Source organism: Erythrolamprus reginae, chromosome 4 (genome assembly GCF_031021105.1).
Source record: "Erythrolamprus reginae isolate rEryReg1 chromosome 4, rEryReg1.hap1, whole genome shotgun sequence".
Lineage (NCBI taxonomy): Eukaryota > Metazoa > Chordata > Lepidosauria > Squamata > Dipsadidae > Erythrolamprus > Erythrolamprus reginae.
The window spans coordinates 83,819,486-83,842,831 of record NC_091953.1 but is presented as its reverse complement, the minus strand read 5'-3'; the positions used below and the strand labels follow the sequence as shown (position 1 = coordinate 83,842,831).

The 23,346-nt window shown below is 40.5% G+C and overlaps 1 protein-coding gene across 5 annotated transcripts in view; it reads right to left on the bottom strand.

The window, feature by feature from the left end:
* GPM6B (glycoprotein M6B) overlaps positions 1–23,346 on the bottom strand; it is a 147,299-nt gene that overhangs the window by 58,465 nt on the left and 65,488 nt on the right. Inside the window, exon 1 of one of the 5 annotated variants that reach the window (XM_070750658.1) lies at positions 2,429–2,492. The exons of the other annotated variants lie outside the window; for them this stretch is intronic. Coding sequence (XP_070606759.1) covers positions 2,429–2,477 — 49 coding nt within the window. The 5' untranslated portion in view covers positions 2,478–2,492. Of the gene's footprint in view, positions 1–2,428; positions 2,493–23,346 lie in introns of those variants that run through there. 5 annotated transcript variants of the gene reach the window in all.

Sequence of the window (23,346 nt, the reverse complement as noted above, 5' to 3'; positions counted from 1 at the left end):
TATGCCTTTAAAAAGACATGTTCATTACCTTTTTTAAATTTAAAAATTGACTACGTTAATAATTAGAAAAGTAGTTATGTTTATCCATAGCGTATAATACTTACAGGGAAAACATCTTATGAATTTGGGTAATAATTGTTTAAACATCATTACATAGTAACATTCATAAAGGTCACTGAATGCAAATACTACAAATCAAATCTGGGGGGAAATCTTCACAATTTCAGTAAACATAAATTAAATGAAAAATTGGCAGGATATCAAAGCCTGGCTAAGCTCTCAAATGTAATTAATTTCAGTTATACCTTGGATCAGCTATTTATAATAGAAATGCTCAATTATAAATTTTTGAAATTCTAGAATAGATAGAATAGAATTATTTATTGGCCAAATGTGATTGGACACACAAGGAATTTGTCTTGGTGCATATGCTGTCAGTGTACATAAAAGAAAAAGATTAAAAAAATTCTATTAATATATGAAAAACAAATTCTACAAGGGTAACTGGAGAATAAGCATCATAATGCACATTCTTATTTTACTTTAAAGGGTTTAAGTAAAAACTGTCAACTAGGCTATCTGGAAAAATAAATAAGAAGCAGCTGAAAATATCCATTTAGTTTCTCATAGTATCAATTCAAAATCTCACTCCAAAATAATGAGGGTTGCCTTTATAAACTTCCATCAAACTCACTTTCTGCTTTAAAGGAGAAACATTTTCTATACTCATCACAAAATTTAAAGTGGACAACAATTAATTTAAAAAATGTAGCAACCCAACAGAAATATAGATTTGTGTTTCTGGTGCAGATTCTCTCTGTAAAGTTACAGGTCAGTCAGTCTGTTTTTTGTATGGTAGAAATGCTCAATGGAAGTTTGTGATGTGATATAAAGAGTGATTCTTAAAAAGAAAAAGAAAGCACAAAAAACTTATTGAGTGGGGCAGGCTTCTTGTTGCATGCTAAAACACTTTTGATTTGCAAGAGTAGGGTGATGAATTAAGTAATAGATTTCTGAAAATTCATTTATTTAAAGGAAATTAAATTCTAGGAATAACTTACTTCTTGACTTAGAAACACACAACTAATTCAACTCCTTTACGCAAAAGTATTAACTAACCGACATGTGAAAAGATAGCTATTTATAAACTCAGTTTTAAAAAATGAACTGTGGAGACTTAAGAGCTGTTTAGGTTTTAAAAGTATTTTTTGAAACAATGTTTTTTTTTTAAAAAAAAGTTCAGCATTGCTGATTACTGGTGTGGAAAATACATATTTTTTCCCAGATTTTAAGCTTTTGGCATTTTAAATTTTAGATAATCTCTCTAGATGATAATGAGGCTCTAGCTATTTGCCAAATTTATTTTATTGAACTTTGAAGCTATAAATTAACTATTTATATGATCTGACGATGTTCTGTTTTTGTAAAAAAATTATTATATTAATGGTCTTTGACTGTAATAAAGGTCTATTTATTTATGCTTAGCATCCTACACAATTGTATGACAAGAATGATTATATAAATCAACTATTGCAAAAAGAGGAAATTAATTTGTTGAATGGATCTCCGCACAGTGACACTATTTAATTAATATATTTATTTTAGATGCTTCAAACCTGTATCACTTAGATATCAAATTAGTGCTTTAAATTACAAATAAAAAACCGAAATGCTGCTAATAATAAATAATACACAAATTAGCTAAAACCATATCATACAAGACAACCTATTACCATTAAATACAATCCTCTATCTATAGTCATTACCTTTCAAGTCAATAGCTTTGGTAACACTTATACTTGAATATTTTCAGCAGTATTGTGCATAACCTTACCATAAGAATTGGTTAATTAAACAAAACTTGCGTTACAAAACTTGCCAATTTTGATGTGTGTGAATCTTTCAGAACAATACATCGCCAGCAACATTCAAATTCATTCTCACTTGCCACCCTGCCATTCTGAACCTTACAAATCTATTTTGGAACATTTCTTTCAAACATGGTGCTGTTTCCTATTTGCAGCAAATGTGTGCACTAATCTACACAAGGTACAACTAGCTGCTGTCTAATGAAAGACAGACCTCATAGAGCCTCGTATCAAACCCATGTTGGCACAAAGCTTCACATGGATATAAATCATACAGATTCAAAACATACACATAAGGCATATCCATACACCCTGCTATTTTTCTGTAAACTGAATTTTAATGGAGATGGGAATAGTGAAAACAACTTCACAGAGCTGAAGCAATAGGTGGCAGTTCCATTAATCAGCTGTCAAGCCCTACAGAACACAGAAACTGAAAGATACAACAAATGATCGTTTAAGCAGAGCTCTAAAGAGAGCTTCAAACACAGCCCCAATCTTTTCAGAACTGGAGGCGCTTAAAAAGATTTAAACAGTCTATTGTTCAGTCCTCTGGGTACCTTTTTTCTCTTGCCTTTGTTCTCTATTTTCCTCCACAGCAGTTTCCATGGCTGGCTTTATACCATCTACCAAAAATGCTTTCGCTCCCGCCCCCAGCAAAGAGACAGTCTTCCTTCCTTTCTTCCTTTCCTTCTGTCACTTTGCTATTGCAATAATTGAGTGGCTCCGTTTCTCACTACAGTAGATTGCTCTCTTTTCCAAGATGCACAGTCTGGTCAGCTTTAGTCTCGATCTGCCTACTGGTCCATAAAGATCTCTGCTGGAAGCACTCAGCTATACGTCAGAGACCCCAGTTCTGTGCCTGATTGTTTCGCTTCTCTTCAGACGTTTGTAAAGGAAACATGAAGAATAAGTTAGCCTCCTTTTCTTTCACATGCTCCCCATTCTCCACGTCTCCCTGTGCCTGTTAAATCAATTCTTTAGTGAAGAATAGTTTTGTGACAACCAAAAAGGGCTTCATCTGAGGGAATGAATAGAACCCCTCCTGCTGCATGACTCAGCAATCACTCAAGCCCATTTTTCTGCACCATCTTGAGGGAGGCTCCATAGCATCAAACAAGGCACTTTGTCCCGCAGGACTGCAAGATAATGTTTGCATTTTGATTTATTCCATATGCTCAGTGGTTTTACATAAAACCTGAAATGGGCCCATTTATGTGTTAACTTTTGATTTCATGGATGTAGGATTTTTAATTCAATTTTTGGAAGTGATAATGCCCTCCCCAATAGACAAATCATCATAGTACCAATCAATAATTAAACATTATTTCATAAGTACAGACAGTTGCAGATATGTATAGGTGAGACTAAATGAGATATGTAACATCTCAATTTCTGGTTGCCAATGGGTCATCTCATTTTTTAAAGCATTAGAAGATAATAGGGTGGTTTTAAGATACAGTGATCCCTCGAGTATCGCGAGGGTTACGTTCCAAGACCTCTCGCGATAATCGATTTTTTGCGATATAGTGGTGCGGAAGTAAAAACACCATCTGCGCATGCACACCCTTTTTTCCATGGCCGCGCATGCACAGATGGTGGAGCCGGGGAGCGATGAAAGTGCGGAAGCCGACAAAGATTGCTTTGAATGTCGGCTGCCCCCGCCCCCCCAGCGCGTCCGGCGCCCTCGCCGCTACCGCCCGCCCGCCGCTCGCTGCTCGCCCGCCCGCCCGATCCACCCCTCTCACCGGCTTTCGGACACGGGTCCTCCTGCAGCAGCGCTGCCGAGCAGATCAGCTGCTGGGCGGCCGAAGAAACCTTCCCTGGGTCTTCCCCGCCGCCCACGCAAAGGGGAAACCCCGATCTTCGGCTCCTCGCTGCTGCCCGCCCGCCGCTCGCCCACCCGCCGCTTGAGAGCAAGAGGGGGAGAGATAGAGAAAGAGAGAGAAGGAAAGAAAGAGATGAGAGAGGGAGGAAGAGAGTGTGAGAGAGGAAGAAGCAAGATAGAGAAAGAGAGAGAGAAAGAAAGATGAGAAAGGAAGGAAGAGAGTGACGTCATGGGGTGGGAAAAACCGCGGTATAGCAAAAAAACCGTGGAGTATTTTTTAATTAATATTTTTTGAAAAATCGTGGTGTAGCCGTTTCGCGAAGATCGAGATCGCGAAAATCGAGGGATCACTGTAATGTGTTCATCATCTTAGATTTTAAAGTAAATAATTTTTAAAAGTCACCCAGCTTTCTGAGGTACACTGCTTCAGGATCTTATATGCCCAGCTACATGCAGATTTTAGTAGAAACTTAATAAATATAATAGAAATTATCTAAATGTTCTTTTAAATAAAAATATTTTCCTTGTTTGCTTATGTATTTTATACTTTCCAGAAAGTGAAAAACCATTACATATTTTATCTTTAAGAACAAGTTTTCGATACATATTGGGACTGTTGTTTGTCGTCCTTTATCTCCACACTGATTATTTGCAGAGACTTAAGCTCCTAATAAGTGTAGGCATTAGAGAGAACCTTTCGTGTTAGATTTTAGCATAAAAACTGTGGCAGTTTTCTAAAAATGTTTCCTTTTCTAAAAATGTTTAACACTGTTCTCAGAAAATAATAAACTACACTCACTGTTAGCAAAGTAAAATGATATGTGTTAAAGATAAACAGATACTTCAGAAAGGATGCAACTATTAATGAATGCGAAGCCATTCAAATCAATGGCTTCAACTATGTTTCAATAGTTTTGGAAGTTTTGAGTTTGACACAACTATGTTTTGAGGTAGACATTTCCAAATTAATGAAGAAAGGCCACTGAATCCACAGAACTTCTCTTTTTCATAGATTCTAGAAAAGCACTTGAGTCCATGAAGAAATGTTCTTTTTAAAAAATTCACTCAAGTAGATAAAACATGCCAAAATATATTTTTCCTTTCAAGAATCAATATATTCACAAGTTTACAAAATCACATATTAATCAAAGTGATCCATCACATGAACTAAACAATATAATTCATTGATGTATTATACAGTAGCATTTTTATGGCAATTATACCTTAATAAATTTTATTTTGATTTTCAAATTCAAACTATTATAAAAAGACATATCTAGCACTTCAAAGCCCCACATGGTGCTAACAGGTCTAGCTGAAGTAAGTGGTCTCATCCCCAATGGAGAGAGTGGCATAGATGAAACATAATCAAACCACAGTGATCTAAAGTGAAACTAAGCAACATCTTTTTCAACAAAACATTAGCACATGAATAATAAGTCACAATCAAAAGCAAACACTCATCAAAGAAAAGGATCAGAATATCTCTGCATTTTTAAAAATGCAGTTGTTTAAAATAACGAATATGCTTTGTGTGGCACTGTTAAAGGACCTTTTATACATAAATCATCTCTCTTCACAAATGTTGCCTTTGATAGAAAATTAAGCATTTAGTTTCCATTGCTGGTGAATACCTTTTCCAGAGAACAATTCAGAATACTACAACATTTGCACATATACATAAGTGTTGGGGGACATATCTGAGTAGGCAGTGGTTGATTACAACTGAAGATCTCTTCTTAAAGCCATAGAAATGCCAATATCAACACTTTGAGATGTGATATGGGGTTTTAAAACTGAGTAGTATGCAATCTAGTCATATAGTTTTACCAGGGAGGTAAGAAATTCTGAAGACACCATACATTGGTGAAAACAAGAAATGAATAATCCTGTACAAAAATGGTACAGATTTATCACATGATAATTAATCATCATCTAAAACCCCCTTCAAAATTAGGTCATTATAAATACTGTGAAATATAAATAAATATGTTTCACATTAACATGATGTGCATGAATACACATTTCTCTGATTGGAATAGCTTTTGCTAGAGATAATACCTAGAGATAATCAGCCGTATAGCAACTGTGTAGAGATCAGAAAGATCCTTCCTTCCTTCCTTCCTCCCACCCTTCCTTTCCCTTCCTTCCTTCCTTCCTCCCCCCTCCCTCCCCCCTACATGATTTGCATGATTCTATCTTTTCATGTTATTCCCTTGAACACAGAAAGAATGAAAATGAGAAAGACACGTATACACTAATATCAGCTGATATCCAGTGAGCTTCTTCATATCTAGCAAACAATCCCTGTTCAATAATGTGGTTATTATCCTATGCAGTTTCAAAGAGTACTTCTATACTACCAATGTTCCTCTTTCTAATTAAAAAAAAATCCACATTGTATGAAGCCAACCCATGCTCATTGTTATTGTTGCTGACCTTCATAATGTTAAGAACATGGAAGCAACCAGTGCCCCCTCCACTGAAATCAACATCTCAATTCTCTTATTTATGTTCCTATTTCATATTATGTTCATCTGCCTGAAGATTTCTTTTAAAAATCAAATTTAGAAAGGTACCGTAGTTATTGGTGAAGGGCAACTCTGCTAGATCAGCAAAGCTATTACTTATTGTGTGGCATTTGAAAATGTTTTGAAGTAATAACAAGGGATCGATCCTTCATGAGGAGGGAGAGTAGTAGCATTTAGTCTATGGGAAGCAGAGTGATGCTGGAGTTCCATCCAGTGGAAAATCTGTCCTCTCTTAGATTAAGCATAGTGTAGTAAAAGGAAATTGCTTTAAATCTGATTTGAGTTGTACTGACCTGGCAATAAATTGGTTCATCTGGTTAACAAGAAGGGGTGGCAGGGGTGCTGATTCAGTGATGGTTCATGTAGATAAGGTTTTACAGTTTTTGATAAGATTTCAAGCAGATTAAAATATTGCACTAGTAAATAAAATCTTGTGTGATTTGACTGGCAGAAGTTGTATACTGTAGGCTGAGGGTTATAGACAGTCGTGCACTTTCATTGTTAAAACAGGACATTTAATAATATTTTTCTAAAAGAACATAAAATATTCCGATTGCCCTAAAAAAACCATTATTCATTCAAACTTCTTAGACATAAGATAAGAACTTTCAAGCCTCTCTGCCATGCCAGTTTTGTCCCACTTGGATCTGAAAATACCCTTAAAATTTATTGAGGCACAAATGAAAAAAAAAAGCCACCTCCCTCTCCATAGCTCTGAAGGCCAATAGATAGGTCTCCCCTTAATAACCAAGGCCGCTACAAACATGTTGCATCTTAATTTAGTTGACCATTAAATCCTTGAAGCCTGGTTTTTCCCCATTAAGTCAATAAACAGACACAATGACATCGACCTAGTCTAACAATCACTGAGAATGAAAGAACTGCATCCCAAATGTAGCATTTAAAACGAACAACATACATCCCACTATACAGCAACAAAATTATAATCCATTGGCTCACAAGAAATTGAACCATGTCTCAGTAACAACAGCCAGCCACTCAAACTATCAAACAAGCCAAAACCAGCCCTAATCCTAATCTGCATCACACAAACAGTATTTGATTACACCCCAGTAACAACAGCCCGCCATCAGCCAACCAAAATCAGACCATGATTCAGAAATATTTATTTATTAATTTTATTTATTAAATTTGTATGCCGCCCCTCTCCGTAGACTTGGAGAGTCTATCCAAACAAACAACATTCAGACTAATTTTCATCTCATAAAAAAGTATTTTAAAGACCTGTGTTCTGACAGATGAGCACAATTTCAAACACTCTGATGATGCTTTCTTGAATGGCGATGAAGTATTTGCAATCAAATTGCCAAGCTTGGGGCTAGCCTTAGTTGACCATTTTCATAATAATGGAGGGAGAGAATTAATATGACAATTCTATTACCCAAAAATGTGAAAGTAAGATCTGCTAGTTAAAGGAAGATCTATCAATTTTATCAAATATCAAACCCATCTAGGATACATCATTTTTTAACATTCAAAGAAGCAAGGCAACATTTCTAGAAGCTTCTTAACATTCACTGCCCATTAATTACTATGTACCATATAATTTTTACTTTTCTGCTCAACAAATATTGTTGTTTTTTCTCCTTATAATCAATTAGAGGGGCAAATATTGAACAAATATCCTCCATATGTAGCTCATCTACTTTTGTGTCAGTTTCTGACACATAAACAGATAAAAGAAACAGATGCAATATCACGATGTTCAAAACTCATATCCTTTGATACTTCTATCCAAGCAAAATTGGGAGTACAACGTCATTCTTATAGCTACTCCTGTTTGCTATTGGTTTATGAATCATAGCTTATTTGAGAGTATCAAAATGGGGCTATTCATAACACTTTGTCACTTTTGCACAATTATGTAAAGTGCAATAAGTGAAGAGTAACATGTGAAGAGCCCCCCCAAGAAATGATGATTCCCACAAAAGCTGAAAGGGACAAATGGATTTAGTCCATGAGAACTCACCCAGCCCTAAATAGCCAACAGGTCCTTATGGTTGACTGAATTCCTCAGCTTTATTCTTTCCCTTTCTCAATTCATAATAACAGAACAGCAGTCCTTCCATAAAATAGGGCTCTCTATTTTCTCCCCCTTTTATCATCATTCATATCTCAACTATGACATGACTGAAAGGGATTCTGATGGGAAATAGGCTTCAAATTAGCATATATTCCCTTCACACAATGAAAGCATTAAGCTGCTGCAGTTTCAAAGCCTAAACAAAAAGCAGCCAGATTTTTTTTAAAGTAGCAGTGACTGAAGTTTAATTATCTGCCTCTCTGACTATCTCTAAGCTGATTGGGGTTCGTTTTATTTTGCTTGTTCTTCTTGAAATTTTATCTCTTCAAAATCATAAATATAATAAATAAAGTGTGTTACAAATAAAAGAAAATTTGATCTGGATATGAATATGATATTTTGAAAGCTAGTTGTTATGCATTCTAAACCTGCCTATTCCTAATAATTCAGTGCAATACTTAATTTTAATTCAGTGGTAACATGTTGCCTTTTAATCCACTAAATCAGCTTCCAGGTAGGTTGGATTTCAATGCTCTTAATTCCCAGACAGCATATATGGAGATAACCAGACCTAGTAAAGCAAAACATGCATTCTTTCTGTAGTCCTTGTGTTGCTGAAAGTATATTAGATTAAGAAAAGCATTCTAGCTTCTATAGCAGGAGTGAAATGCCACTGGTTTGGACTGGTTCAGGGGAACTGTTAACGGACATGTGGCCTAATTTGCTGAACCAGTAGTGACAGCTGGCTAGTCACGTCCCTGAACTGGTCCCCTGGTCACTGCTCGCTCGCCCTGCCCCACCCAGCCTCTGCTCTGCAGCTTGCCTGCCTGAAGTGTTGTGCCCCTAATTTGCCTGCCAAGTAAGCCCCCGAAGTCATGGCATACCTAGCTGCACCTGCCCCCTCCATCCCAGCCTGCCCTCCTCTACTCCATTCCAACAAGGAATGAGAGAGAAAGAAAAAGAGAAAGAAAAAGAGGAAAAGGAAAGAGGAAAGAGAGAGAGAGAGAAAGAAAGAAAGAAAGAAAGAAAGAAAACTTGAGCCCAAAATTTTAATTGGTAAGCAAGAACATTGTTAAGTGAGTTTCACCACAGTTTATAAGTTAGCCATGCCCATCTGGTCAGATGACCACCAAGCCATGGCCACTAAGCCATGCTCACAGAACCAGTAGGGAATTTTTTAAGGTTTCACCACTGCTCTATAGACAGTATATATTCAATATGCCAATTACTTCCGCCTGACCATTGATTTTCAACTTAGAACTAAGTTGTTTCCAGTTGGAAGTTTAATATTATCTAAGCATCACTAAATATCTACATGATGTGAAAGTGTAGAAAATGCCAGAACAAAACTATTAACGATGTCTGATTTGGAAAGATAATTTTTCCTTTCCCTGCAATTTTATATTCCTCCCTCCCTTTCTCGTGCTCCCTTTCTTCCTCCTCTTTTTCTCCTTTCCCCTTTTTCAGGGGTGGGTTCTACTTACCTTCCCCACTGGTTGATATCATGATGGAAATACACGTGTTGAGTTCAATGGGGCTTTTAGCATACATTTTAAAGTCATCCATGTATAGTAGCTGGTTTATCTTGCCATGTTGGCTTGAGATTTGGTATCCCAGTTTTGCGTTTCATAAGATTATTGTCAATGGAATTAATGTGATGTTGAACAGTAGTGGTTAAAGTAAATCCCCCTGGAAGATTCCTCGTCTGATGTTGATTTCACCAATGTTCTCCCACATTTGCTGTTAGTGCTGTTTTCTATTTTTACATATTTATTTTTAAAAACGTACAAATATTTTTGCTGATTTCAAAGTTTTTCAGACAGGAGTTAATCCAGCTGTGGGGTAAAGAGTCAAATGACTTCTTGTAATCAATCCATGCCATGTTTAAATTCATTTTTATTCATTTTGTGAAAGTGAGTCCCCCCCAGTTCTTTACCTTCTTTGCATGTTTTTAACCATGTCAGTTGTTATTGTAATATTTTCCATTTTGTTTCGTGTTGTTTGATGTTGAATATCTTTGATCCAGAAGGCAGTTTTGTTATATTCCATTGGATTTTCCAACAGCCTTTTAAAATAATTTAAACAATGTAGACAAACATGTTTTCAATCTGTAATTTTCTGATGTTGTCCCGTGTATTGGGTCTTTTTGAATAACGTAATTTTTGCCAGTTATTAACCAGTCACTGATGTTTCTTTTATGCAATACTTCATTAAGCTGTTAAGCTATAATTGAATGTAAGCTAGTTAGATACTTAAGCCAAAAGCCACACAATTGATTGTTTCCAGGTGATATCAGTTTATATTCTTTTCACTGTATTTGAAACCATTTCTCTTGCTATATTAGTTTTTCCATTGGACTTTTTACTAAAGTCATCTTCAAATTCTTTTATGCATCCAGTATTTTATTGTAATATTTCTGAGTTTCCCTTAGATCTTTCCAACAATGGATTATTGGGTTTTTTGTTTGTTTGTTTGGTTTTCCATTTTCAGAATTTCTATTGCCCTGTATACAGTGGTACCTCTACTTAAGAAATTAATTTGTTCCGTGACCAGGTTCTTAAGTAGAAATGTTTGTAAGTAGAAGCATTTTTTCCCATAGAAATCAGTGTAAAAGCAAATAATGCATGCAAACCCATTAGGAAAGAAATAAAAGCTTGGAATTTGGGTGGGAGGAGGAGGAGGAAGAAGAGGAGGAGGACAGTCGCTGCTGAACGAAGAAGGTGAGGTGAGGTGAATCAAAAAAATCCAAAACTTTAAGGCTGAAAAAAAAAAGAGGTACTCTGAGGCGGCGAGGAGGAGCATGTGCCTCCCATGCACCCAGCGCGAGGCTGCCTCCCATACACTGTGCCAGAGAGACAAACCCAGGTGGGCGAGAGGGGGCAGAGGGGGGAACCTCCCATTCCTTTGACTGAAAGGCGGCTGCTGCTGCTACCTGCTACCTCTTCCTTCCCATTATTTTATTATTATTTATTAGATTTGTATGCCGCCCCTCTCCGTAGACTCATGCTGAAGGGCTCCCCTTTCCTCTTGCTCGCTCGCTTTGTAGCCTGCGCCTGTTCTTCACGATGGTGACTCCTCAGTGTGGCTGAAGTCAAGTTGATCCAGCCAGGGCAAAGCACCCCCTTTTGCCTTTCTGCGGCCAGATGCTCCGGGAGGCAACCTCGCGCTGGGTGTATGGGAGACAGCAAAGTGGTTTATTCCCTTTCCAAGTGCCCAGAGAAAGGAAAATGCTCTGTTAATTCTGGACTGCTCAGAGTGAAGGGAGTGTTTCTTTTCTCTGGGCACTGGCAGAGGTTTGTTCCCTCTCCAAGCGCCCAGAGAAAGGAAAATGCTTCATTCGCTCTGGACTACCAAAGCCTCCTTAAGCACCACCGAAAGGCTCCTCTGGCAGCTCAGAAAAGCACAAGATGGCCGAGCTTAAAGGGGGAATGGATGGAAAATAGCCGGGCCTTCGTGGCATTCTCAAATTTCCTGGGAAATTTTTCCAGGCTCAGGTTCTTAAGAAGAAAATGCTTCTTAAGAAGAGGCAAAAACAATCCTGAACACCCGGTTCTTATCTAGAAAACATCTTAAGTAGAGGCGTTCTTAGGTAGAGGTATCAATGTACTTTTGTAGCATCATCTCTGATCTGATTGAAATAGCTGATTTTACTTTCTTAAATTATGATTATCAATTAGTTTACTTTCTCCATAGAGATTGTGGGAAAACTATATGATTTCAAATCCACCTATCAGTAGTAACGGCCTACTACTTATGATTTCTTATGAGGTATATTTTAATTTTGAAGGATGGAAAAGTTGTAGTAGCACAGTGGTTAGAATGCAGTATTTGCAGGCAAACTCTGTCCACACACCAGGACTGACCGACTCAAAGTTAACTCAACTTTTCAACCTTTTGAGGTCAGTAAAATGACAACCCGATTTATAGGGGGCAATATATGCTGACGTTGTAAAGTGCTCAGAAAGTGCTCTTATAGAGTGTACATAGTTCTAAGTGCTGTTGCTGTTGCTATTTACAGAAATCTCCAACACTTTTAAAGGAGCCTCCTTTTTAAAATATTGTTGTTTAATATGTCGGGCCACAAAACTGTCATATATAACTTTAAATGTTGAAAATATGACTTGGAAAGATTATTTTATAGATCTGCAATAAATTAATTCATTAGTGATTTTAGTGCTTTATTTTAATAATATAGCCCTCAATCAGAATTTGGCTGAGGAAATATCTTCGGAGGAGGAGGAAGGGAAGGAAGAATTGCCAAGTTCAGTGATTAAAGAAAGATGTGCAAAGTGGGGGGAATTGCAATTGTTTGTAGAAAAATCTTTCCTTAAACATGTTCAATGATAAATGTGATGTTGTATTACCATAAAGTGTTGCAAAAAAGGCAGAAGCAGCAGACACTGGACAAGATTTTTCCTTCAATCTCAAAGCGACAGAGAAGGGAAGTTACCCCGGAATTCACAATGCCAGTTGTTCTCATGGAGGAGATTTCCCCCTCCAAGCAGTAATTCCACCCCTTCCACCCCACACCTCCATCTATTCACACCATCACGTTGCAATAAAAAAGGTAAGTTTTCTTATGTTTAGTTAAATGTTTTCTTATGTTTAAATGCTTTCTTTAATGTTTTTATGTTTATTTAACGCTTTATGTACTGTATTATAACTGTTCTCAACTGGATTTCAAAAAAATAATGCAATAGATTCAATCTTTTTCGGTCCAACATCAAAAATGATTTCTAAATTATATAATTATTTACTAATGTATGATAATTTCGAAGAGCAAGTTAAAGGATGTATGATCGCCTGGGCCCAAAATTTCGGCTATACGATTAATTTAATAGAATGGGAAAAAACATGGACCACGAATTATAAGATGACTATTGCAATGTCTTATAAAGAAAATCAATTGAAAATGTTCTACCGATGGCACCTCCCTCCAGCAAGATTATCCAGAATGTTTCCAAATTTGTCCCCTAACTGCTGGAAATGTAAAATAAAACCAGGAACACACTACCACCTATGGTGGACTTGCACCTATGCCAAAAAAATTTGGAAAAACATTGAAAGTTTAATAGACCAAGTTATGTCGATTAATTTACTACTTAAACCCGAAGCATACTTGTTAGGTATATTTAGGCAGAAACTTACTCAACCAGAAAAGTATCTCATCTTACAGATCTTAGGGGCTGCAAGAATTTCATATGTCCAACTTTGGAAACAAGAAAAAACTCCCTCAATGTTAACAATCATTACTAAAATTATGGAATGTGCGGAGATGTCCAAAATTACAATGGAGATTCAAAACAAAAAGGAGTCAGATTATTATAAAATATGGGACAACTGGTATAAATGGATTACAGCAAAAAAAATCTATCCTTCATTTCCTAAAACTAATAAACTCATCTCATCTTTGACCGTTTTAAGTGAAAACAATATCTACTGATAAAACAATTCTAATACCGACTACAATAAAACTTGATTCGAAAATGTAACATATTTCTCTTTATTAGTCTTTAAACTTATTGGAAATAATTATTCCCACCATAACATTCTAATATGCAGCTGCGAGAGCAATCATGGGCTTTCCCAAATATGCCCATGTTACACCAACACTCCGCAGTCTGCATTGGTTGCCGATCAGTTTCCGGTCACAATTCAAAGTGTTGGTTATGACCTATAAAGCCCTTCATGGCACCGGACCAGATTATCTCAGGGACCGCCTTCTGCTGCACGAATCCCAGCAACCAGTTAGGTCCCACAAAGTGGATCTTCTCCGGGTCCCGTCAACTAAAGAATGTCGCTTGGCGGGACCCAGAGGAAGAGCCTTCTCTGTGGCGGCCCCGGCCCTCTGGAACCAACTCCCCCCAGAGATTAGAATTGCCCCCACCCTCCTTGCCTTTCGTAAGCTGCTTAAAACCCACCTCTGCCGTCAGGCATGGGGGAATTGAGACCCTCTTCCCCCTAGGCCTTTACAATTCTATGCATGGTATGTATGTATGTATGTATGTTTGGTTTTTTTATATTAATGGGTTTTTAATTGTTTCTAACATCAGACTACTATTGTACACTGCTTTATTGTTGCTGTTAGCCGCCCCGAGAATAAATAAATAAATAAATAAATATAACTACTCATTCAACCTTACACTAAACTTCTATATCCTTTGATATATATATAAATACATGTGACATATGTATGTATGTATGTATGTATGTATGTATGTATGTATGTAGATTGTTCTGAGTTCGGGTTTTGCCCCGTGTAATATTTTGAGTGTCTATGCGACGTTTCGGTGAAATCACATTCACCATCATCAGGCTGAAGTTTTAAGCTTCGTGTTGCAGTAAATATGGAATGTTTGTAACTGCCATTTCTTCCTTATATATAGTGTTGGGGGTGGAGATTTGGTTTGAATGTAGCAAATAGATTGGGTGACTATGTTTTAGTGATTTGATTGGTTGGTGGAATCACACTTACTTGAAAGATTGATATGTTATCAGAATAATCACCATATCAATCTTTCAAGTAAGTGTGATTCCACCAACCAATCAAATCACTAAAACATAGTCACCCAATCTATTTGCTACATTCAAACCAAATCTCCACCCCCAACACTATATATAAGGAAGAAATGGCAGTTACAGACATTCCATACTCACAGCAACACGAAGCTTAAAACTTCAGCCTGATGATGGTGAATGTGATTTCACCGAAACGTCGCATAGACACTCAAAATATTACACGGGGCAAAACCCGAACTCAGAACAATCTACATACATATACCCGTGAAAATCTACGAAAACATATATATATATATATATATATATATATATATATATATATATATATATATATATCCATCCATCTTGATCACCGGAACATAGAAACTTTAATAAAACCACTTAGCTTTCGTTAGCGTGCTGCTAACTTCGTCAGAGTTTTAAAATGCCGTGGGAGACAAACATCTTTATAAAGCATTACTCAGCCTGCTCATTGCCCGTGTCACGGGGCCACACCCTTCCCTCCCCCCTGCGGTAAGCCTAATTGTGGGTTTAATCATGCTGGCTAAAGGGAGATCTACCTCTTTTGCTCGTGTTTGTTGCCTTTTTCCCTCCCCAAGGGAGGGGGTGGAATTGTGAGGCTTAATCCTGCTGGCTGTAGGGCGACCTGCCGCTTTTACTCGTGTCTGTTGCCTTTTTCCCTCCCCAAGGGAGGGGGTGGAGTTGTGAGGCAATGCTTCGGAGGTGTTTAGTATTCCTTTCTTCCCACCATTGTCGTTGTTACTTTTTATAATGGTACATGTCTGCTCTTGCAATTTTTTTACCCATGTCCTCGTCCTAGGTCTACACTGTTCTAATCCCCCCTTGTCCTCTATGTCAGACTTAAATTGTGCCCCTCCACCTCTACCTCCGTATTGCTCCAGTATGTTCCCTTGTTTCTCGTGGGGGGTTATCCCACCCTCATTTGGCTGGTTTCTATGTCTGGCCTGGGGAATTCTGCTGGGGGCTGTGTCCAATCTTAATGACCCATCTCCTTTAAGTCGTTGTTGGTGCCTTAAAGCCTGGTATGCCGATGGCATATCGATGTGTCTATTTAAAGAATTTTCATTCGAGAACCAGGCTTCTTTTAGGAGGCGACCTCCCTTGGTTTCATCCCGTGCCAGAATCTCAGTTCCCTGGAAGTCGAAGCCGTGACCTTGCTCCTCCATGTGTATCCAAATCTGGGAGCGCTGTTCCTGACGCCGGACCGCTAGTTTGTGTTCATGTACACGGGTTCTCAACCTTTTAGCTGTTTCACCCACATAGTGGTGTGTACAATTACTGCAGTTTATATGGTAAATTACCGAGGAAGACTCCTCCTTCACTAGGGTTTCCTTCGGGCGCATTACTGATTTTCTCAAAGTTTGATCCGGCCTATGCGCTACTTTGACCCCGTGGGGTGCCAGTATGCGTGCAGCTGTTTCGGATACCCCTTGTATGTACGGGAGTACCCTCCACGCTGATGTTTCGTTTGTGCTTTCAGTAAGCTGCCGGAGTCTAGGTGTAACGCATCGTTGGATAAAATCCCTCGAGTAACCATGACGTATACAAGTTTGGTAAAGATACGCTCGTTCTTTTTGTTTGGCTGCCCGTGTACTACAATGGGTATTTATCCTGTTGAACAATGTCCGTATGCAGCTGACTTTATGTGCGTTGGGGTGGTTGCTTTCGTTATGTAACATGCGATCCGTGCTGGTGGTCTTGCGGTACACCTCCGTGTCGATGCTTCCATCCGGGTTCCGGTTAATCTGTACATCTAGAAAGGCCAGTTTGCCATTGGCCTCCTCCTCCGCCGTAAACTGAATATCCGGATATATGGAATTAAGAATTCCCATGAACTTGATTTTATCCCGTTGTTTGATGATGGTAAACGTGTCATCGACATAGCGTGTCCAGAACTTAGGTTTGTATATTTCCATGGCTTCTCTTTCCAATTGCTGGAGAACTGCTTCTGCAATCACGCCCGAAATTGGGGATCCCATCGGCGTGCCCTTTACTTGTTCGTATATCTGGCCGTTGAATGTGAAGTATGTTTTTAGGCAGAATTTCAATAGTTGGATGAGGTCATCCGTGCTGGGGGCCTTACAGTGTCTTGGTTCAGTTGTTACCAACAACTTGTTAATGGTTTGAATTGCTAGATCCTGGGGGATAGATGTAAATAGTGAAATAACGTCGAATGATATCATTACCTCATCTTGCTCCACTACCACCCCTTTAAGCCGTTCTAAAAAGTCCGTAGCTGAACGTACGGTGGTGGTGGTCTCTTCAACCAGATATTGTAGTTGGCCGTATAGCCATTTGGCCAAACCAAATGTAGGGGTGCCACGGAGAGAGACAATGGGGCGTAAGGGTACCTCCGCCTTATGAATTTTGGGTAAGCCATAGAATCGTGCCATGGCTGAGTCTTTCGGACGGATCCTTCTTAACGCTTCCTCATCCAATTTGCCTTGTCTCTTAAGTTTATCCACCATTTTATTAATTTGGTTTTTGAATGATGTCATGGGGTCTTTATCAAGAAGCTGGTAAGCACTCCTGTCATTGAGCAGGTTGTGGGCTTTACTGTTATAATCTACCCTATCCATAACTACAGTTGCCCTACCTTTATCTGCTGGTAGCACCATGATCGAATTGTCCTTCCTTAATTCTTGGAGGGCTAATCTTTCTGATGTTGACAAAGTCTTACATGGTCTGTGATTAGCGAGGAGTCCTGTTATACGTTGCCTAATGGAGTTCTTTGTTTCCTCCGTGGTTTCAATCTGATGTATGGTTGATTCTAAAGCTGCCGCAAAGTCAACAACCTTAGCGTCAGTCAAGTTGAAGCCAGCATCCCGTTGTAAGATCCAGGTTTGGGTGTCTGTAAGTGCTTTTGAGGACAGATTGTGCACCAACGTTTTCTCTGTCTGGTGGATCCTACGTGCACATAGTAGTTCTGCCTTTTTCTTAAGCGTGTTGAGTTTGTGCCTGCGTGCTTCCCATGATAGTTGGAGTATCCTGTGGTTTAGGGTGCTGAAACAGGTGTTTGTCAAGATCCTATAACACTGTATGCGGCACCGTTCGATAGTTGCCGTTTGTGCGTTGATCTGCCTATGACAGTTGTTAATCATGGCATATAGCATTCTGGTCTGGAACTGGCGAACCGCTGTGCGTCCCTCCGGTGTATTAACTGCGGGTCTTTTTTGTAGCGATCTAGGAGGTAAGCCGTTCCGAACGCGGAAGTTAGCGTTCCGGCTTCAGGAGACAGCTGCGAAGCGGCGCGCGTGTTTTAAAAGGTTGCAGCCGGCCTGGGGGGCTTGCCAGCACCCCCCCCAGCCCCCCAGGCCGGCTGCAACCTTTTAAAACACGCGAGATACGAGCGCCAAGGAGCTGTCTCCTGAAGCCGAGACAGCTCCTTGGCGCTCGTATCCCGAATGTGAGCTCGGGAGGCGAACAAAAATGTCGCTCCCCTCCCAGCTCTTATCTCGAGTAGCTCGTAAGTAGAGCTGCTCGTATGTCGAGGTTCCACTGTATTAGATTTGTATGCTGCCCCTCTCCGTAGACTCGGGGCAGCTCACAACAATAATAACACAATATATAACAAATCTAATAATTAAAAATAATAAAAAGTCATTAAAAAAACCCTTATTAAAAGAAAACATACACTCAAGCATACCAAACATAAACTGTATAGGCCCGGGGGAGATATCTCAATTCCCCCATGCCTGGTGGCAGATGTGGGTTTTAAGAAGTTTACGAAAGACAAGGAGGGTGGGGGCTGTTCTAATTTCTGGGGGGAACTGGTTCCAGAGGGTCAGGGCCGCCACGGAGAAGGCTCTTCCCCTAGGTCCCGCCAGATGACATTGTTTAGTCGACAGGACCCGGAGAAGGCCAACTCTGTGGGACCTAATTGGTCGCTGGGATTCGTGCAGCACAAGGCGGTCTTAGAGATATTCTGGCCCGATGCCATGAAGGGCTTTATTGGTCATAACCAACATTTTGAATTGTGACCGGAAACAGATCGGCAGCAAATGCAGACTACGGAGTGTTGGTGTGACATGGGCATACCTAGGGAAGCCCATGCTTGCTCTCGCAGCTGCATTTTGCACAATCAGAAGTTTCCGAATGCTCTTCAAAGGTAGCCCCATGTAGAGAGCATTACAGTAGTCGAACCTCGAGGTGATGAGGGCATGAGTGATATGAGTGACTGTGAGCAGTGACTCCTGGTCCAAATAGGGCCGCAACTGGTGCACCAGGCGAACCTGGGCAAACGTCCCCCTCACCACAGCTGAAAGATGATTTTCTAATGTTAGTTGTGGATCGAGGAGGACGCCCAAGTTGCAAACCCTCTCTGAGGGGGTCAATAATTCCCCCGCCCCCCGGGTGATGGGTGGACAGATGGGATTGTCCTTGGGAGGCAAAACCCACAGCCACTCCGTTTTATCAGGGTTGAGTTTGAGTTTGTTGACACCTATCCAGACCCTAACAGCCTCCAGGCAACGGTACATCACTTCCACTGCTTCGCTGACTGGACATGGGGTGGAGATGTAAAGCTGAGTATCATGCCCTTGGATGATCTCACCCAGCGGTTTCATGTAGATATTAAGTAGCAGGGGGGGAGAGGACTGACCCCTGAGGCACCCCACAAGGGAGCAACCTAGAGGTCAACCTCTGACTCCCCCACTAACACCAATTATGACCAACCGGAGAGGTAGGAGGAGAACCACTGAAGAACAGTGCCTCCCACTCCCAACACCCCCAGCCGGCGCAGAAGGATACAATGGTCGATGGTATCGAAAGCCGCTAAGAGATCGAGAAGCACCAGGATAAAGGATAAACCCCTGTCCCGGGCCCACCAGAGATCATCCATCAATGCAACCAAAGCAGTTTCCATGCTATAGCTGGACCTGAATCCTGACTGCTGAGGGCCTAGATAATCGGCTTCTTCCAAGGATCGCTGGAGTTGGAGCGCCACCACCGTCTCAACAACCTTCCCCATAAAGGGAAGGTTGGAGAATGGACGATAGTTGTTAAGAATGGCTGGATCCAGGGAAGGTTTCTTGAGGAGGGGGCGCACAAGTGCCTCCTTGTAAGGAGCCGGAAAGGATCCCCTCCCCAAAGAAGCATTGACAATCTCCTGGACCCAGCTCTGTGTCACCTCCCTGCTGGACAAAACCAGCCAAGAGGGACACAGATCCAGTAAACAGGTGGCAGAACTCACAGCTCCAATGGCCTTCTCCACTTCATCAGGTGTCACCAGATCAAACTCTTCCCAGACAGATGCACAAGTACGGGCCCCAGTCACTTCAACTGACTTGTCAGTCGACTCTGTTACCCAATCGGAGTTGAGGTCCGCCTGGATTGGAGCGACTTTATCAGCGAAAAATGTGTTAAAGTCCTCGGCACTACTCTGCAAGGGCTCCCCAACTCCCCCCTGATTAAGAAGGAGCGGGTCACCCTAAACAGAGCGGCCGGGCAAGATTCTGCTGATGCAATCAAGGCAGCATGGTACACGCATCTTGCTGCCTTGAAAGCCACTTTGTAGGTCTTAATAAAAGCTCTTACAAGTGTTCGATCGGATTCGGACTTATTCTTCCTCCATCGCTTTTCTAGACGTCTCTTCCGGCATTTGAACTCTCGAAGCTTCTCGTTGAACCATGGAGCTCTACGGGGTCTAGTGTCACAGAGAGGTCACAATGGCGCAATCCGGTCAAGAGCCTCCGCTCCGCCTTGTTCCAGGCCTCAGCAAGAGACTCTGCTGAACTGTGGACGAGTGCATCTGGAATAACCCCAAGTGCCCTCTGAAAGCCCTCTGGGTCCATCAGGCATCTGGGGCGGAACCACCTAGTCAGTTCCGCCTCCCTGCGGGTAAGGACTGGAGCCAGGAAATCAAGCCGCAATAGAAAATGGTCTGACCATGACAAAGGCAACACTTCTAAGCCCCTTAGTCTCAGATCATTACTCAATTGCTCAGAGAGGAATACCATGTCGGGTGTGTGCCCCCCCCCCATGAGTCAGACCCTGTATTACTTGAGTCAGGTCCATGGTTGTCATGGTGGCCATGAACTTCTGCGCTCACCCAGAGGTTTTGCCGAGCGACGGCAGGTTAAAGTTCCCCAAGACAATGAGTCTGGGGTACCCCACCGCCAGCCTGGCTACCTCCTCGAGCAGCACAGGCAGGGCTGTTGACATGCAGCTGGGAGGCAGGTACGTGAGCAACAAGCCCACATGAACCCCTAAGTCCAACTTCACCAGGAGGAACTCACAATCCGCAATCTCTGGAGCAACGAGTCTAAGCAAGCAAAAGCCACTCCTCCTCCCCTTCCCTGGGTTCGAGGATGATGCAATACCTGGAAACCAGCTGGGCAAATTTCAGAGAGAGGAACTCCTCCCTCTGGGCCCAGCCAGGTTTCAGTCACACATGCCAGGTCGGCCTCCTCATCCAGGATCAAATCACGAATGAGGAGAGATTTAATTACCACCGACCTGGCATTGAGAAGCAGCAGCTTTAGCGCAGGGCCAGAATTACACTCGATACCAGTATCCTGAGTTGAGCTCATAGAACCAGAACATGGGATCGCTATTAAATAGCGATGCCTTGTTCCCCTGGAATGGTTAGTTCTGTGGCTCCCTCCATATCTGCCTCTCCCCAGCAGCACCGGGATATTCCAGCCCTCTGCCACCCCAGAGATAAGTGCCCCCTCTCCTCCTGTCTCTCTAACGCCAGGTGGGCCATATGTATCATACACATCATTCCCATTCACCCCATCTATACCATAATCCCACCCATCCCACCCATCCCACTGATACCAATCATTCATACCATATATTATTTCAACCCCCCCCCATTATCCGTCAATTAACCCCCCCAATAATTTAATTAAAAATATAGATAATTACTAATAGTTAAAACAGTGGGAGGGAAAACTACATATAAAAATATAAAACTAAGAACTATGCAACTATACATATTAATTATATAAATTAATTATATAAATTTACATTTATGTGTATTTATTTTATTATTTTATTTTATTTATTAGATTTGTATGCCGCCCCTCTCTGGAGACTTGGAGCGGCTCACAACAACAAAATACAGTACAAATCTAATGATTAAAAACAGTTTAAAACCCTTAATATAGAAACAGTCATACATCCCAAACAAACCATATATAAAATAGAGCTGCTCGGGGGAATCAATTTCCCCATGCCTGACAGCAGAGGTCAGTTTTTAGGAGTTTGCGAAAAGCAAGGAGGGTGGTGGACAGTCCTGATCTCTGGGGGGAGTTGATTCCAGAGGGTCGGGGCCGCCACAGAGAAGGCTCTTCCCCTGGGTCCCGCCAGATGACATTGTTTGGTCGACGGGATCCTAAGGAGACCAACTCTGTGGGACCTCACTGGTCCCTGGGATTCATGCGGCAGGAGACGGACTCGGAGGTAATCTGGTCCTATGCCATGTAGGGCTTTATAGGTCATTACCAACACTTTGAATTGTGTCCGAAAACAGATTGGTAGCCAATGCAGTCCGTGGAGTGATGACAAGATATGGACATGTCTCAGAAGGCCCAAAACTGCTTGCGTTGCTGCATTTTGGACGAACTGAAGTTTCCGAACACTCTTCAAAGGTAGTCCCATGTAGAGAGCATGAGAAATGTTATCATTGTGATCCATGTCATGGTTGTAGTAGATAAACAGTAATAATTCACAGAGTTTTCAGCTGGCGGGACCTAGGGGAAGAGCCTTCTCTGGGGGGGGGGGCTCTGGAATCAGCTCCCCCCGGAGATCTGCACTGTCCCCACCCTCCTTGCCTTCCGAAAGACTTTGAAAACTCATCTTTGCCGCCAGGTCTGTAGTTATTAGTTCTTCCCCCTGACCAATGAATGTTTCTTAGTATGATTGTTGAATGAATTGTTATGGATTTTTTTTTTTTAAATAGAATTTTAAGGATTGTTTTTTAATGTATATTATTGCCACTGGCAATATTTTTAGCCTTGGATTGAGGGATCATATTTAAAAGGAAGCTCACTTAATCCCTATACAGTATAAATTACTCTGTTTTAAACAATCCTGTTTCCTTGCACCCTTATTTTAAGACCACAGGATGAAATTGAAGAATTTAGGAAACCATTCTTGAGATTCTATGTGCATTTAAATAATTCTCAGTATTACTATCCTTTGTTTTTCTTTGCTTTTCTCTCTGTATGTAAGAAGTATAAAGAATATTCATCTTTTGTTTAATTCATCTCTTAAGAACATACTAAAGGTAATGTAATATTTTCACGTGGCTGCATTTTTGAAAAGGCATTCGGTAAAACAGTTTTTGTACTTCTATTAAATTTTTATGATTCTATCAGGAATCATTTGAGATAATACAGAACATATACACCAAGACAAAAATAAAAATTTAAATCTTACTCTCATGACTGCCATAAATGGCATTCTCTAGACAATTGATCTAGATCAATCTCTAAATCAGAAATAGTTGCTTTCAGGAAAACCTGATTTGATTTAAACTTCTTTTATGTACTAAGACAACTATCAGCCTTGGCTGACTACCAAGTGGTA